Source organism: Myripristis murdjan, chromosome 11 (genome assembly GCF_902150065.1).
Source record: "Myripristis murdjan chromosome 11, fMyrMur1.1, whole genome shotgun sequence".
Taxonomy (NCBI): domain Eukaryota; kingdom Metazoa; phylum Chordata; class Actinopteri; order Holocentriformes; family Holocentridae; genus Myripristis; species Myripristis murdjan.
Genome location: NC_043990.1, coordinates 21,371,746 through 21,387,955, shown reverse-complemented (window position 1 = coordinate 21,387,955; position 16,210 = coordinate 21,371,746). Strand labels below are relative to the sequence as shown.

The following is a 16,210-nucleotide window of genomic DNA, read 5'->3' as shown; positions in this document are numbered from 1 at the left end:
ATTGGTTATGTGCAAAAAGCTTTTGACCTGACCACCGCAGCATATTGACTAAGGATCATGAAACTGGATCATAAGAAGCCGGCTGGATGAAACATCCCCATACGCACAGGAGGCAGCTCCAGCTCAGTTTCACCTCCTGCTGATAGAAGTCTATATCACAAACTCCCTGTCAGCTAAAAATATGCCCCAGTCAGCAGAGCCCTAGCCCATATGGCAGCAGAATAGCTTATTGCTGTCTCTTTGTCACTGTGTTGCTCTTCTTTTCGTCCCACTGGATGCTCAACACCTAATAAATACCTAATGAATAGCCGCCTCACTCACTGTCTGCATGTACAGACACACTCGCCTCTCTCCTGCAGGAGGAACAGGCCGGCGTGGGGAATAATTTTGGTCTTACCTAATCTGAAAAGTATCATATATGTAAGACCACAGCCATCCACACTGGCCCAGCATCTCAGTTCAGGCTCCCGTTCACCCATATCAAAGCCTCAGCTGTTTGAGCTACTGTTCTGACGCCCTCTTTTGGTTGAGCTGTGTAATTACAGAAATCATGACTCCAGGTGACAAATTTTAAACCTCTTCAACCGCTGCTCCCACCGGTCGGTCTGTCATTGCTGTGTGGCTGAGCTATGTTAAAACCCACAGAACTTTATTCTAGTGGAGATCCCCAGGTTTCCAAAGATGCCAAATATGTGCTGCTGAATTACAGGGAAATGTGTATAAAATAATGCACAAGACATCTAGATGTTTTCTATTTGATGTAATGCTGCAGGCATGAAACAGCAGGTTTGAATGGGTTTGGGTTTGGATATTTCGCTCAGTTTAAGTATACTGTAGCTTCCATGAAGTGTGGAAAACATGGTTTTTGTAACTTTGAAGCAATTTAAGGAGAAATTCAAAGGAAAATCAGAGTTCAAAGAGTTCAACAAAATCACTCTGATCAGGGGAAATGATACTCTTTTTTAATGGAGCATTCTGGAAAATATAAAATTTGATACTAACAGTATGTTACCTTCAGTAGTTTTGTGCATATAGTTTGTAAATTCTAAATATATATATATATATATATATATAAATATAAACGAATTTCAAGGAGAAAAGTGTACTAAATCTCTGGTTATCAACAGTAGACTACAAAGAACATTGTTGCAGTGATAGAGGGAAAGTGTACACATGGTAAGATAATCCATCCACTTTTTCTTTGATCTTAATGCTTAATAAAACTAGAGAAACTTTTGGTGAGTTGGACCTATTCTAAATTTTGTTTTTCTTATTTTAAAGTGCTGTACCACATTGTTGAGTGGACTGAAGATCAAGTCTCCTCTTTACACAATTTTGAACGAAACCCAATGGAGAATGTCTAAACATCTAGAAATTTGCTTATATTAGCAATTTTAAGCAATATTTGCTTATTATTTTAAAACATAACTAAACTTGACAATGGACTGTCTGTCAACATCTGCACCTAATGATTAGTTTCACTAATTAACTGTTATTTTCTCCATTAATCCTTTACTTTCACTACAAAATATCAAAAATAATGACAAATGCTCATCTGAAGTTACCACAGCTTAAAGGAAACTGCTTCCCAATTTATAATGCATTGATTTTCTGTCAACTGAGAAATCAATAAATCATCTTGTTTCAGCACTGAACATCTCATCAGATAACACATTACTGATTCACAATAATTTGACCACTGTATTTTAGAAGAAATTTAATGAGAAGTCAAATTTACTCTGTAGGAATCAACACAAATTTCAACTTGCACATAAAAACACACCTTAAGTGTAACCAATATAAGCAATTTCATAAGACGAGACTTTCATAAGGCAAATCTTAACATGATTCATTTTAAGCCCCATTTTCAGCAAGCCCTCATTAGATGCATCTTGAAAATGGAAAATCTGCATTGTTTCAGGTTTAGCAAATGCACTGTCCGGACAAAGCTTTCAAGAAACATGTCTTTATTCAACAGCTCTCTAACCCTTCCCCTCAGTATCATCTCCTCAGCTTGGAGTCAGACCGCCAGCATGTCAGCTGGGGGAGGCTTCAGAGGGACCTGTCCCAGGGTGAACCTTTTGGCCCCAAATTGATTCAGTTCCTCTGGAGTCAGCTCACTCTGCGGGGTGAAGAGACTGGCCGATGTTCCCCGAGCAGCCCCTGACTCTGCCGCAGCACCAGCCACAGTCCCCCCGAAGCCTCCGCTTGTCTGTCCAAACACACTCCCGCTGCCTGCTGTGGCAGCTGTTCCAGCTCCAAAGTTGCTCCCAAACCCTCCTCCGGTGTTTGTTGTTACTGAGAAGCTGAACCCCGAAGCAGAGCCAAATGCTGAAGCAGCTGGAGCCTTGTTGGCTGCTGGAGTGAAAGAGAAGTTGGCTACAGAAGGAGCAGAGGAGGCTGCAGAGGAGGAGCCAAACCCAGAGGGAGGTTGTGTGGAAGCTGCTGCCATACCACCGAAACCTGTGGAGGCTGCCGGGGCCACCGAGGAACCAAACACATTAGATGGAGCGGCGAAGCTGAAACTACTAGCCTGGGCTGGCGCTGGAGCCCCGAAGCCTGCATGGACAGGAAATTTCAGAATTAACACAAACAATAGTGAAACTGGATTTGATGACTTGGTCAGCTTATCCAGAAAGAGAAATAATAAGCTGTAGTTTCTATCAAACTCTGAATCCATATCCAGGACAACTGAACTTCTGTACAAGCTCCCATTCCACTCTACAAAAAAGTAAAATCCCCTGACTAAAATGTTATGTCTCCATGACCAATGTTTCTCCTTGGCCAAAATTTGAAACCGACTTCAGATTCAGACATCTCATTAAAGTTCATTTCTCTATTTTATTCTGCAAGATAAATGAAGATGATGTGAACACAATGACACATAAGGAATACAAAGTTCAAGGCTGAAAAAATGTCACAATATTGCATAACATCAAGAATTTAGTAAATTCTTTGGCTTTCCCTAGAGGTGTCACAAATCCCAAGATCAGTGTTAACCTGCTTAAATAAAGAGATGATGGCATGTATCACTGCTACAAAAAAACAAAAAAACAAAAACTTAATGCTAACCTCCGGACCCAAAACTGGATGACGAGGACCCAAATCCGGTGCCTGTTCTTGACCAAAAGCCGCCTGAAGACGCCGGAGCTCCTGTGTTGTTTAACTCTGCAAGCTGGAGGAGTTACAAATGAGAGAAATGATCAGAAACTGCTCACTGCATTTAAGATGTCCTTGAAGACGTAGCAACATCTGCTGTTACATGTGTATGTCTGTGTGTGTGACTCACCACAGCAACACGGGTGGAGGCATTCATCGCCTTCAGTTCCTGCACCCTGTTTCTCCACTGGCTGAGCAGCTGAGTTACACCATTAGTCTGAAGTCAAAGAAAAGTGGCCATTATTGAACTTTTCAATAATTTAATCTCATAATTCAGTGTTCTTCTCTGACTAGTAGTGTCCAGGGGTTTAGGGCCACTGGGCAAAAATGCTTGAGATTTTTAAATATTATTTTATTAATTGGAGGGTTCTAGCATCCATCTGGCCATCCCTTGGTTTTTGACAGATATTGAAATGTCATTCACAACTTTGGCAGGAATGCTAATTTTTGCTTTCACTGAAAAAAACAAATGATGTGATTTTTATTTCTTGTTCACTGGATACTGCACTAAGCTGTATTGCACTTTCAATCATATTTCTATTAACTGTTCAGCCCTGCAGTCCATATAAGTGATACTAAACTCACATAGTTCTGGAGATCTCCTCCTGAAGCTCTGGTGTTGTAATACTCCAACCTCAGCTCTTCTGGAGCAAGATCAGTGAAACCTGCATGGCAGAAAAATGAAAAAGTTTAGGTTCAGCGTCATGGTTACTTGTGGAGGAAACTCATCACCGACAACAGCCCTCTGATTCCAAGTAACCTCACAGTGGTAATCGTGTACTTCATTTAAATGTGATACAGACCAGATATAGTTCCCTTGAGGACAGAATAACACGAGAAAGTCCACTGTCCTGAACTCTCCCAAATCTCCATGTCCTTCTGAATGGTCTCCCTGGATGAGACAGACAACATCACTGCTTTGTAGACAACAATGTTTAATTTAATGCTCAACAAATGGGGGAAAAAAAACAAGAGAACTCACAGGTTTTTGTCATTTTCATCCCCTCCACCTCCTCCTCTTCCTCTATCAAAGGTGCTGGGAGAGTTGAGTGATGAAAATCTGTTTTGGGTGGAGAAAGTGAACTCGGAGCTCTTGGTGTCATCTCTTCTTCCTCCGGCTCTGGCCGTGCCCCTGTCTCCTCCTCCGCCCCAGCCATCGCCCCCATGAGAGGAGAAGGACGAGGGCTGGATGTAGTTTCCTCCAGATTTCTGAGAGGGGTTCACCCAAACTCTGTTTCCATATACTGAAACAAACAATTAGACATTCATCAACATAGAGGGGAGTAGTATCTAAATATGTGACATTACAGGTATCATTAACAGCCAGTCCGCCTTGACTCTGGCTGCCTCTCTAGGACCACTGTCACGTGACATGATAGAGACACTAAACCAAACTTCTTTGAGAAAACTGACAGCTCCTGTAGTATTTCCTTGCTTTGTAGCATAAATGAAATGTAAAACTGCTCTTACTTAAAAGGAGTTGAACCTTTTGTGTGGCTCGGTTTGGCTACATCGGCGGCGTCACACTGACTACTAACGTTAGCTAGATGGCGCCATCGAGCAGCTGGTTACTTGTAAAAGTTAACAGTTTACTCAAATAAACTGATGTTTGTAAAATTTAACCGTGCCGAAATTACAGGAAGGCACAAATGATTCAGAAAAAAAACATATTTTCCCAGGTATCTACTACATGTCGTTCTGGATAAACAAGGCAGCGTTAAATCCGCGGATTTGTCCATAGAGTTTGGTTCCCCGGTTCGCTCAACGCTATGGAGACTGTCGTGCACAGAAGCTACTGGTGTTATTGCTGTGTTACTATCAAACTATTACTCCCTACCTCCACCACCGCCTCCTCTGGACTGTTGCTGAGGAGGTGGGCGGCTGTAGTTGTTATATCCACCTCCTCCTCCTCCGCCTGCTCCCCTGCCTCCTCTGGGGTGCTCATTCCTGCATTTGTCGCCATAACGACAACGGCCTTGTAGAAAATAAGTGCACACTGTCATCTTACGACAGCGTTGTTATCAAATGCGACTTCTGTCCAGTCTTTTCTTGAAGTAATACTTGGTCTTCGGCATTGTTTTTGTTTGACTAACTACGTGTGTATACCGCCATCGTGAAAGCGTTGAGCGTGATTGCGTCGCTGGATTTTAACGTCACTTACGGCTGCTAGGGAGGTAGCCGTAGCAACAGCGCCCGCACGTGTCCGAAAATATACAGCAACCTGAGTCAAGTAGTGTCCAATCACAGACGCGCCTGGCTCAAAACAGCGTCAGATGAGCATAGTCTGTGTAACCACAGTCAGATTGTATAACCTTGCCCTTAATCCTCATGAATTCTCCTTCTCATCTTTCCTCATGTCATTTTCGAATTAGGTCAAGAATAAGAGGTTTGGGGTAAATTTACTGGGCCACTTTTTTTTTTTTTTTTTTTTTTTTTTTTTTAACTTCTGCTCCACCTGCTTTAGTTGGAGTTGTTCATGCTCTGAGAAAGGCCACAGCCCGATTTCACAAACTGAATCCAACCTATAAGTTATTTGGGTTGATAACTCTGACCATAGCCTATGTTTTGATCAGATCACCAACTTGACCTGCTGGTAGATAAACAGAGACAGAAGCACAGCAAAAATGTAGTAAATATTCACTTCACCAAGTTGAATTCATAAGAGTGAATATGGGGATGTGGCATCATTTAATGCATTCTGTTCCGTTAACACTTTCTTTTCTGTGCCAAGTCCCAGGTGGCTTTCTGTGGACATGCTGCTGGCTCACTGGACAAATGACACAGAAGGACGAAGGCTGGATGTAGTTTCCTCCAGATTTCTGAGAGGGGTTCACCCAAACTCTGTTTCCATATACTGAAACAAACAATTAGACATTCATCAACATAGAGGGGAGTAGTATCTAAATATGTGACATTACAGGTATCATTAACAGCCAGTCCGCCTTGACTCTGGCTGCCTCTCTAGGACCACTGTCACGTGACGTGATAGAGACACTAAACCAAACTTGACACCTTGGATGTACAGATAGTGTTCCCCACAATGTTTAGTACGTGTTTGTTATACTCAGAACAAGGTCACGTTGAGGCAGAAACACACAGTACTGACTACTGAAACACTCAATGGTCTTATTCCATGCTTTTTTCCATATACTTGACATAGAGACAAACGGGCCTTTTCACCAGCTGACCTCAGTATTTCAGTAGATGCTGCATGAACTGAAGGAACAGTAGAAATGATTCTTCACAACAAGAGACAGTGAGTGTTGGTTTGAGCCAACATCTTGCTAGGAAGTCTCCATAATGTTGATCTTGTTTTTCAGATGGGGAATTCCCAGTTGGGGGACAGAAATCTTCCACCAAGACATATTATTCAGTCTGCAGTCTGCTAACTATTCACAGAGTCTCATTTGAAGATTTGGTGCGCATGGTTTGTCCTCAGGAATGTCTGATGTGGAGAAAATCTTCTCCCAGGTAGAGGAGGTGTTTGAGTGTCCAGCCAGCTGGTGCATGGATGTGTCTGAAGATGAAGGTGGAGCTCCTGGTGGACTGGCTCAGCTAGATGCCAATGCATCCCTTTTTGCATTATTTGCAATAAAAATAATTAACATCCATCATTCCTGCATGTGCCTTTGGTAACTTTTAGAATGTTTACTGAGCCAGTACTATATATTAATGAGCTAACATTTGAACACATATGACCAAAGAAATTAAATGAAGACACTGAAGAAATTAGATTGTTTTAGTAGTTACATTTTAATTTCAAACCCCACTGAATACATCATAATTGGTCTTTCTTGCTTCAGTAAACTAAAATAATACTAAAATGTTGCCAACCAGGCCAAAACACATCTTTACTGAAGGGTCCACTTTGCTCAAAAGCTATTAGTGACTAGAGATCTGCATACAAAGTGTGTGAAAAACTCATGAAGCAATTTATTATAAGACAACATATTGTAGTTGTGTGTAATTGTGTCTCACCAAGTGTCAAACTCTACCAGGACCTTTACAGGAGACCGTTTGTTAACTACACACCTTGATGTGAGCAGTGGGGAAATTGACAGAGCAGCAATACATGTAGGAACTTAAATATGAAGATTTTACAACATGCATGACACAGGTAAACTTTTCTATCTAAACATTAAATTAGTAACATAGTGAGCCATCGCAAGGTTGTATCTTCTTTAAAATATATAAAATACCTATAATAGCTTATATGCTGTTGTCTGTTACATGACAAGCTGCCTGATATACTCTACACGTAGACCAAATGCTCAAGCGAAAGCAGACAGTTGATGTATGAAAAACAGCATCATCTCAAACATAAAAATCTTCTATGGCATGAAACATAAACTGTATTTTGTTAACATATAATTGTAATGATTCTAAATCCTATGACATGCATTGGAAGTTATTTCGATTGTTTATGATGTTATATAATTTTTGTCCTGTGCAAAGTCAAGTAACAAACTCCACTCAGTGGTTTACAAACAATAAACAATGTCTTCACCACTGCACCGGAAGATCATATAGAATAAAAGTTGTATTAATGGTAATCAATATATAAAATGACAATTACAGTATATGTTTTATCATAGAATATCAAATATTAAAATATATACTAATATAGCATAATTTGGCAGTTAGGTACGATAGGTCTTAAAGAAAGCACAGACAGAACGAACATTTTTGCATTGACCTAAGTACTCACCTGCCAACAAATACATTTTACTGGGGACAAGCCATCCCCAATCAAATGGTGTTTAGTCTGGTGTGTGTCTCAGAAAGTAAGCAAAGTCAGACACACACAGACACACAGACACACTACTTTTGGCACAGAGAGGACAGTCCATGTACAGCGACACAGAGGACCAATGGGAGCACCCCGGGCTTATCTTCTGTCTTCGCCTCCAGCCTGTCAGCCTCTGTCTTTAGCGTCACGCTGGTGGAGCGGAGCAGCTGTTGTGCCCATCTGAAGGCCTGGTCATCCTGCAGCGGGGCAGGAAGAGACGTGATGGGAAGAGGCAGCTGGCCTTCCTTTAGCCTGCAGATCTGTGGGAGCGGTAAGAAAGTCATAAGAATATAGATTAAGAAATGAATACACATGCCATAGAGGTAGTTAGCTACTCATTTACAACTACAGAACATATAGGAGAGTCATCAATAAACTGTGCAATAATATCTGAAGTGAGCAGGACTAACCAGTGTGTTCAAGGCCTCCAGAAAAGAAGGACTGCACTCACTCACGAGACTCAGAGCCTCATCGGGAAATGCTAGAAAATAAAAACAAATTAGTTAATTAATTAATTATTTAATTAATAATACAATTTGTCACATTAAGCAGTTGTTGCAACATGAATATACGGACACAAAATTATGTTTTTTTTTTTTTTTATTAGAGCAGTAGTACACTGCACTAGTGGAACTGCTCAGTCGCCAACAGTAGAAGACTGTGGTTGCACTGGGAAGCTCCTGGGTAGGAATTTAACATGATAAAGTGAATATAAGTAAAAGTAACACAGACTACCTCTTAAACATTAATACTGAAAGTCAGAGTAGCCTAGATCATTCTGAATGTGGGATGAGTGTGGCAGTCAAGAAAATTCAAAGTTAAGTTTTAAGTGGTATATTTAAATTTTGTTCTTTTATCAATTAGTTTTATAATTTACAAGTAAGCCTATAGTGGAATGAAGAGTCTTTCCCCTCATCTAAATGTATTTGTTGCTCATACCATCGTGGCAAAAGTGCTGCATGCATAATGGCTACAATCCTCTTTGGGAGTTTCCTACCTTCCATGGCGCTGACCAGCAGGTGAACTGCGATCAGGTCGGCAGATGTGTCAGGCCCGCCGTTCTCAATGTGATTGTTTGGGCCGGGGCTGAGCAGGTCCAGTATGGCTGACACTGCGATGTCCTGACTGACGGGCACCTCACCTCGTCGCCGCTCCTCCAGCTGAACCAGAATGAAACAGCCATTAGAGGAAGCGGGGAAATTAAACAGAAAGAAGATGGGGAAAGTGGAAAGAGGGAGAGAAAAGGCAAGAGGAAGAAAACTATGCAAGCGTCAATGGTTGTTGCACAAGACTCTTTTTCCTTAAAGAAATATATCAGGTGTTTTTTTTTGGGAGACTCACCAGTTGCTCAACTTAAGTGATGAGAACATAGGTTAATGTAAATGTGAGAAAATGAGAACTTGGAGCAGTTCCAAAGCATTTGAAAAACTGGTGAAATTAACAGAAAACATGATATAAAAATACCACTGTTTTGAGGTACCATGGACTATTTTCCCTGTTGACCAAGGAAATTAATATAGTTGACAACGGGAAACTCTAGTTTCTCTACCCTGCAGAGTTAAAAATCTATGGAGCCCCAAATAAGACATTGGGAAAAAAATAGAAGGAAGGGAAAAAGCTTTGGAAGCTTTGATGGAAAAAAGATTCTGCCCTAAACTTAAATTTAACTCTAACTGCACTCGCAAGACATCAAACCCAGATTTGCAAATCTAGGGTTACCATCCAGACAAGGCCAGAATTACTTTGACATTTCCACAAAAGTTTCTTGGAAGAACGCCACATGTTTGCAACAGAATGCAAAAGTATTTATTTTCTCCCCTCTATTTTTTTTTCTTCACCCATCTCTTGAGGTGAACAGTTTTTAGGTCAAACAGTTCCAATTAAATCTGGTTATATTTATTTAAAGCCACAAGAATAACCACAAGCATTTTTTTTTTTTTTTTGTTATTTTAGAATTTTAATACTTATTTCTATGGATAAGGCTAGTGACCAGTTGTCAATTCAACACAAATTAAGCTGAAGTGCTAGTAACCCCCTCGAGACATATGGATGATTTTTGTGTCTATGCATTCTCATCCCCAAAACGCTGATGTCACTCACCTTATACTCCAGCTCAGAGAGACTTGCTCTGTCCCTCAGAGTTTCTTGGAGCCTCTGGAACAAAGTCGTTCGAGTGGGCTGAGGGAGCTCCGCCAGCCGCGACAGATCCCCCTCCAACTTCTGTAGCTCTGTAAGAGACACGGAGAGAGCTCACATCCCATGTTTTTTAGGGTTAACCTGTCAGTGTCATGTAATTGCAGTTTGTTGGATATGTATTCATTAGAGGCACATGAGTAAGAGCTGTGTTTGTTTGTGCACTGGTTTTTGTGTAATGCTTTTTTCAGTGCGAACTGCACAGAGAAATTATAGCATGCACAGCCAGCTCAACATTCGCAGGTGGTAAATCCATATTTAGTTTGCAGATTTTCTAGCAGTAGAGTCTAAGTCAATGCTGAATCACACAGCACTTTAGATATTAGCAGATAAAGCTTTTAAATCAGTTTATTTTAACTCTAGTCATGGTGGTTTTTTTATTATTATTATTGCCAAAGCCATGTTTTCAGCACAAAATGTGTATTAGAAATACTTGCTCAATTTGGGAAAATCACTCAAATAACACTCATACTTGAAATTAGTCAAAGAGCTTCCCCTTTTTTAAAAAATAAAAATAAAAATACATATTCCCCTATAACAGCAACAGTGTGAAAAGGAAACAAGGAAACAAAATTCTTCCATCTCACAACCGGTCTCTCACAAACAAAAAGGAACCAGGAAAAACACTGTGAGGAACTGTGGGTTAAACATGCGTCTGTGAGTGACTGGTTGAATGAATGTTGTGTGAATGAAAAGGAGAATAGACACACACCATTTTGCAATGTGCTCAAGGGTTGCCCGCCTAGAACCATCTCCTCGGCCCACTCGAACCCGTCTATCTCACAGAAGGTGCCCACAGAATCATGGGATGGAGAGGACGTTCCCGAATCTGCTTCAAAGCCTCCCGTGGTGCTGGGCTGCAGGCACGGCTCTGACATTGCACACACAGCCACAGACAAACACACAGACATGAATAAGCAGATGCACACAGACACACAGAGGTGTACAAGAACACATACACAAGCACAGAGACACAAGCAGGAATATAGATATATGTATTAACTAGATAGAAATGCAGTTGCACATCATTAAATGAGGACTTTAGAGTGTTCTCCACCCTGATATGCATTGACTAATAAAAAAAAAACAAACATGAAATGCAATATTTCATGCTCAATGACATCAAATGAAGGTTGGCCTGTGGTAGGTGAGATGTCATAAAATTGCCCCAGTATGCCCCAAGGTCATTCATTTGTTTGTATTTTTCTAAATTCAGAATTCAAAACTACATGAATGTTGCTAAGATTTGGTTGAAATAATAGATCTGATTCTGAAAACAATTTCTCCTCGGGAATCAATAAAGTATTTGTGATTCTGATTCCAATTCTGAAGTCAAAACTGAGAAGTGATGTGATTTTTTTTGCTTTTGCTTTTTCACACTTTGTGCTCACCGCATGCTCTGGCTAACCTGCACATACTACTCTGCAACAAACACACAAAGGTACATACACACACATACACACACGCACACACACACACACACACACACACACACACACACACACGCATATACTCACCAAAGTGTCCATCTTTCTTGATTTCCAGTTCAAGGAGGCTATAAGCAATCACTGTACCAGGAGGGATCTCCACGGAAACATCACTGTCCATCTTAACATTACTGTCCTTCACAGACACCTAAAGACACACACACACACACACACACACACAAAAAGAGACATGTGAAAAAAAAAAAAAAAAAAAAAAAAAAAAAAAAACGGGTTCCAAAGACTATAATCTGAATTTACCAAAAGCCAATATTACACACTGATATTCAGTTTGGTAAATATGATGGTAAGAATATAGAGAAAAAGAAGAGAAAAGAGGAAGAAAAAGAAAATGACGAACACGATGAAGCAAAAGGAGGAAGAAAAAAATTAAAATGAAGAAGAAAGTGGCTAACAGTAATAATAACTGCAAATGAAAGGCCAGCTGAATATGGCGTGACACAATGTAAAACACACACATACACACTTACCGCCACGGTGCTCCGCAGCTTGCCCGTCAGCCCCAGCATCGCCCCACAGGTGCCCTGGTCCTGGCGGGTCTCGATGACAGAGCAGGGGCTGGTGGTGAAGATCCTCTCGTGCAGGACTGCCAGCACCTCGGCTCGCTTCTCCAGCTGCTGCACCAACACATGGTTCATGTTCACCAGCCTGGGGCACGGAGAGAAAAAACACAAGCCATCTGGCTCAGCTATGCTACATAGAGAATGACTGTATTCAACATAAGATTCGTCTGGTCTGTGAACTTGTGTTATATACTGACATATCCACCTTTTATAGGAACAATTCTCCCAGACTACAAAATATATATATATATTTTCCCACTTTTTTAAAATTTTGGATGTACAGTCCCTTTAAAGGAAATGACACCTCCCCTCCCAACCCTCCTACACTGACTGCTGGCATGAAGGATAGGCACATAATGTAATATGGAAGTCAGATGTCAGAAGACGTGCTTATAAAATAGGTAATTTTTGAGGATAGGATCATGTTATGTTTTTTCAAATATTGTTCAATTTCTTCTACATACCCATGTGGGTGTGGTTACTGAAATTTCATCAAAGTTTACTTAATGACATTGATTATATAAATAAAACAAAAGCCTATTGAGACCATTTCAAGTGTGCCTTTAGGGACCACATGATACAATATTCATCAATGACAAAGAAACAATATGAGCTTAAAAAATAATAACAATAATAATAACAACAGATGAAATTGAAGAATTGACATTGATCAACATAAGTAGACACAGCTGGTAACAATGAAACTCAGCTGAAGATAGAAGAAAAGCTAAACAAACAGAGACTCCCCTGTATATTTGTTCATGTTTACAGAGGATCTTTGAGCGCAGATTAGTTCAAAAACATGGAGGAAAACAACGTATTGATCTGAAATGAGATCAACAGTCTACAAGATGGCGGCTGTTCTAGGTGACCCGTATTATTCAAAACTGATGCACTTTTTCTGTGTTGTAATTCTGCGATGTGTGAACACCTACATTTTTGAGCACTCTTCTCATTAATACTCAGTGGAATGGCATCATCATCTTGACTTTCTGTTGCGGGCTATAGTGCGCAGACAGGAAATGGAATTATTTGTCACGAGGTACCTGTCGTTTGAGTCCTGTAGCAGCTTCCTCACATCCACTTTCTCTATCTTGAGCTTGCCGAATGATGATTGGAGCTTGGTGGAGCCCCGCCCCTCCAGAGTGACACTGACAACGCCTGCCTTCGCATCAACCTGTCCGCCAATGACGTCACCAAACGTCCCCGCGTAGGTCAGGAAGTCTGTTTCGGACACAACTGACAGAAAAGTTGGTGTTAGCACATACATAGACTTGTGTCTGTGTGTGTGTGTGTGCGTGCGCGCGTGTGTGTGTATACGGTGGAGGCACTTGTCCCCATTCCCACATATGAAGAGTATAATTTGAAATATAAGATATCTACCATGTGAAAAATACGAGTGTGATGATATGAAACTACGCTCATGATGAAAGTTGAGCCAGCTGGAGCCATTAATTTACATAAAACACATCAGGTGATTTTAAAAATACACAACCAACATCAGCAGCCTATCTAACATGGATTTATACTTACACTTTGAAATGAACATACATACCCGGAACAAGCAGTGTGTCCCCGAGCAGCAAGTCACTGAGGGTGAAGGCTGTCGGCTGGTACTTGGGCTTCTGCCAGAACCAGAAGCGGTTTCGCTTGACGACCAGCGCCATGGGGACCAGTTTGTGTGAGTCAGGGAGACGGGACACGTGGATGAGGCTTCCCTCTGGGTCAATCTGACGGATGAAGTTGGCAGTGGCCTTGGAAAACATTACGTCCGCAGAGAACGGCTTGCAGGTCGATGGAAGAGAGAGGAGGTTCACTTCACTTCAATGGCACCTTCGCACCCTAGAAGATATGTCGCATGTAAGACAAAGTGGATGTGGTTTTACTAGGCTACTATGGCAGAGGTGATTTCCATAAGAGGTCTTCCCCCAATGCAATTGGTTTGAAGGAAAGTGTGAGTAAGTTGTAATGGGGCGGAAAAGTCCCGAAGTAGCCATGATCACCCTGTGTGTGTGTGTATGTGTGTGAGACCAAATACCCCACTGTGCTCTACAACCCAAGAGTTGACTGTGGTGATTCAACTCAGGCTCAAAGGAAGTCCCCTATTCACACATGTAACCACAGCACATGCACATACAAACCCCATCCTCCAAATTCTGGCAGCTCAGTTTTCATAGCTTAAATATTTAAAGCAATCAGGCATAAGAGGGATTTGAGCCGAGAAAGAGAGAGAGAGAGGGAGAGAAAGAGAAAGAGAAAGAGAGAGAGAGAGAGAGAGAGAGAGAGAGAGAGAGAGAGAGAGAGAGAGAGAGAGAGAATGGGAACGCTGGTCACAACTTTAATCCTTGTTACATGAGGAATGTTAGAAGTAAACAAGAGAGCAGGAGTTAAATTACCATGTTGGCCTGTGGAAGAAGAGAGAGAGAGAGAGAGAGATACTGAGAAAGAGGGAGAGAAAAAAGACAGCCCCGAGTGCACAGATATTTCAAACATTTCCCCTGAACTAAACCAAGAGGCTCCTCACCCATATCCTACCCAAACCGACCACAAGCCCCTGCCTCTCTGGGCCTCCTCTTGATGTAGGTGGTGTGACACCATTTGGTCTGAATTACTGTGGAAATGAGTACTAACTTAAGTTGGTAACTTTCTCTAACCTCCAACTTTTAAACCTACAATTATGTTGTTTAAGAACATTTTGCTTTTCCCCAAAAAAGAGACATGATAGTGAAAATAAAAAAATAAAAATAAAATATAATACAATAATTTAAATGTAAGGTTATAGATAGATAGATAGATAGATAAATAGATAGACAGACAGACAGACAGACAGACAGACAGATAGATAGATAGATAGATAGATAGATAGATAGATAGATAGCAGTTAAGCTGTGATGAGGTTTTGTGTTAACATCAGACTGGATGTATAGTGGTATGTGCCAATATTCAGTGATGGCAAATAAAATTATGTACATAGCAAACAACCACAGATATGTGCATCATCAGTCATAATCTATGAAAAACCTGTATCCTGTAAAAGACCATGACATCCAATAACTTCAATCAATTAGAAAGTAATAAGGCAACCATGATGTCTCAGAATTTCTGACGTCTGTCTAAACAGGTGTCTTTACAGCTGTGTGTGTGTGTGTGTGTGTGTGTGTGTGTGTGTGTGTGTGTGTGTGTGTGTGTGTGTGTGTGTGTGTGTGTGTGTGTGTGGGCGCACGTGTGTGTATGCATTTCCCGGTAGCCCCAAAGTGGGTCGCAGCGTGCGCTATGCGTGCTTACGAAGTGAGATCAGCATCATCACCAAAATGCGCTCCGCACTGCCAATAAGGAGCCTTAAGGATGCATGAGTCCGATTAAAATTGCTTCTAGGTAAAATACAAAAATATAACATGGGCAAAACAAACAAACAAACAAACAAACAAACTCATCATACTATTTTACATAACACAACAGCACTTTTGTAAGCCACTAAATGTGGAATGCATAGCCTGAGCAAAGGGCGACATGCTGTTCGAACATAACGGTGCCGCTTCAATACGCTTTGTGTGCGTCAAAGTACTGGACATGACGAGAGGTCGAATTAAGAAAAAAGTTACAACATACCTCGGCACAGCTTCTGATCGAGACAGCAAGGTCTGTAATGGCAGTTTGAATAACCGTCTCCGAGTCACTCCTGGAATGTCACCGATGTTGTCGTGCGTAAAAGTTGACCGAGGGCTATAACTTTGGCCACGATATAACCTTCTGGATGTTAGATTACGCTTTAAGAAACTTTTATTAAAGTGTATCCCAGAGTAGAACAGCTATAATGGTCAAAAATCAGCGATGAGGGTAGTGTATGATCGGAGTTGAACTGGTCAAGGGTGGGAGGATAGACTGTACAGTTATGCTATTTCACGGCGCAGGACATGGGACATCAGCCACGCCCCCCCTCCTCCCTCCGCTCATTGGCGATGTAATTACAAGCATATGAGCCCGTGCGCGTGCGTGCGTAC

General features: G+C 41.3%; 2 protein-coding genes across 2 annotated transcripts; both read right to left on the bottom strand.

The window, feature by feature from the left end:
* Nucleotides 1-1,700: 1,700 nt before the first annotated feature.
* nup42 (nucleoporin 42) lies at nucleotides 1,701-5,316 on the bottom strand. The gene is made up of 7 exons (XM_030064401.1): nucleotides 4,997-5,316; nucleotides 4,142-4,403; nucleotides 3,963-4,051; nucleotides 3,745-3,824; nucleotides 3,290-3,376; nucleotides 3,073-3,175; nucleotides 1,701-2,559 (listed from the first exon to the last, which is right to left on the bottom strand). Exons 1-7 carry the CDS (start codon nucleotides 5,160-5,162, stop codon nucleotides 2,021-2,023), a joined length of 1,326 nt encoding a protein of 441 aa, XP_029920261.1. The 5' UTR covers nucleotides 5,163-5,316; the 3' UTR covers nucleotides 1,701-2,020.
* A 1,615-nt stretch (nucleotides 5,317-6,931) lies between these two features.
* Nucleotides 6,932-16,072, bottom strand: LOC115367864 (gasdermin-E-like). The gene is made up of 10 exons (XM_030063826.1): nucleotides 15,819-16,072; nucleotides 13,765-14,051; nucleotides 13,256-13,448; nucleotides 12,117-12,294; nucleotides 11,659-11,776; nucleotides 10,854-11,012; nucleotides 10,049-10,176; nucleotides 8,946-9,108; nucleotides 8,359-8,429; nucleotides 6,932-8,208 (listed from the first exon to the last, which is right to left on the bottom strand). The coding sequence occupies exons 2-10, from the start codon at nucleotides 13,973-13,975 to the stop codon at nucleotides 7,981-7,983; spliced, it is 1,449 nt and encodes a 482-aa protein (XP_029919686.1). The 5' UTR covers nucleotides 13,976-14,051; nucleotides 15,819-16,072; the 3' UTR covers nucleotides 6,932-7,980.
* Between the last annotated feature and the right edge of the window lie 138 nt (nucleotides 16,073-16,210).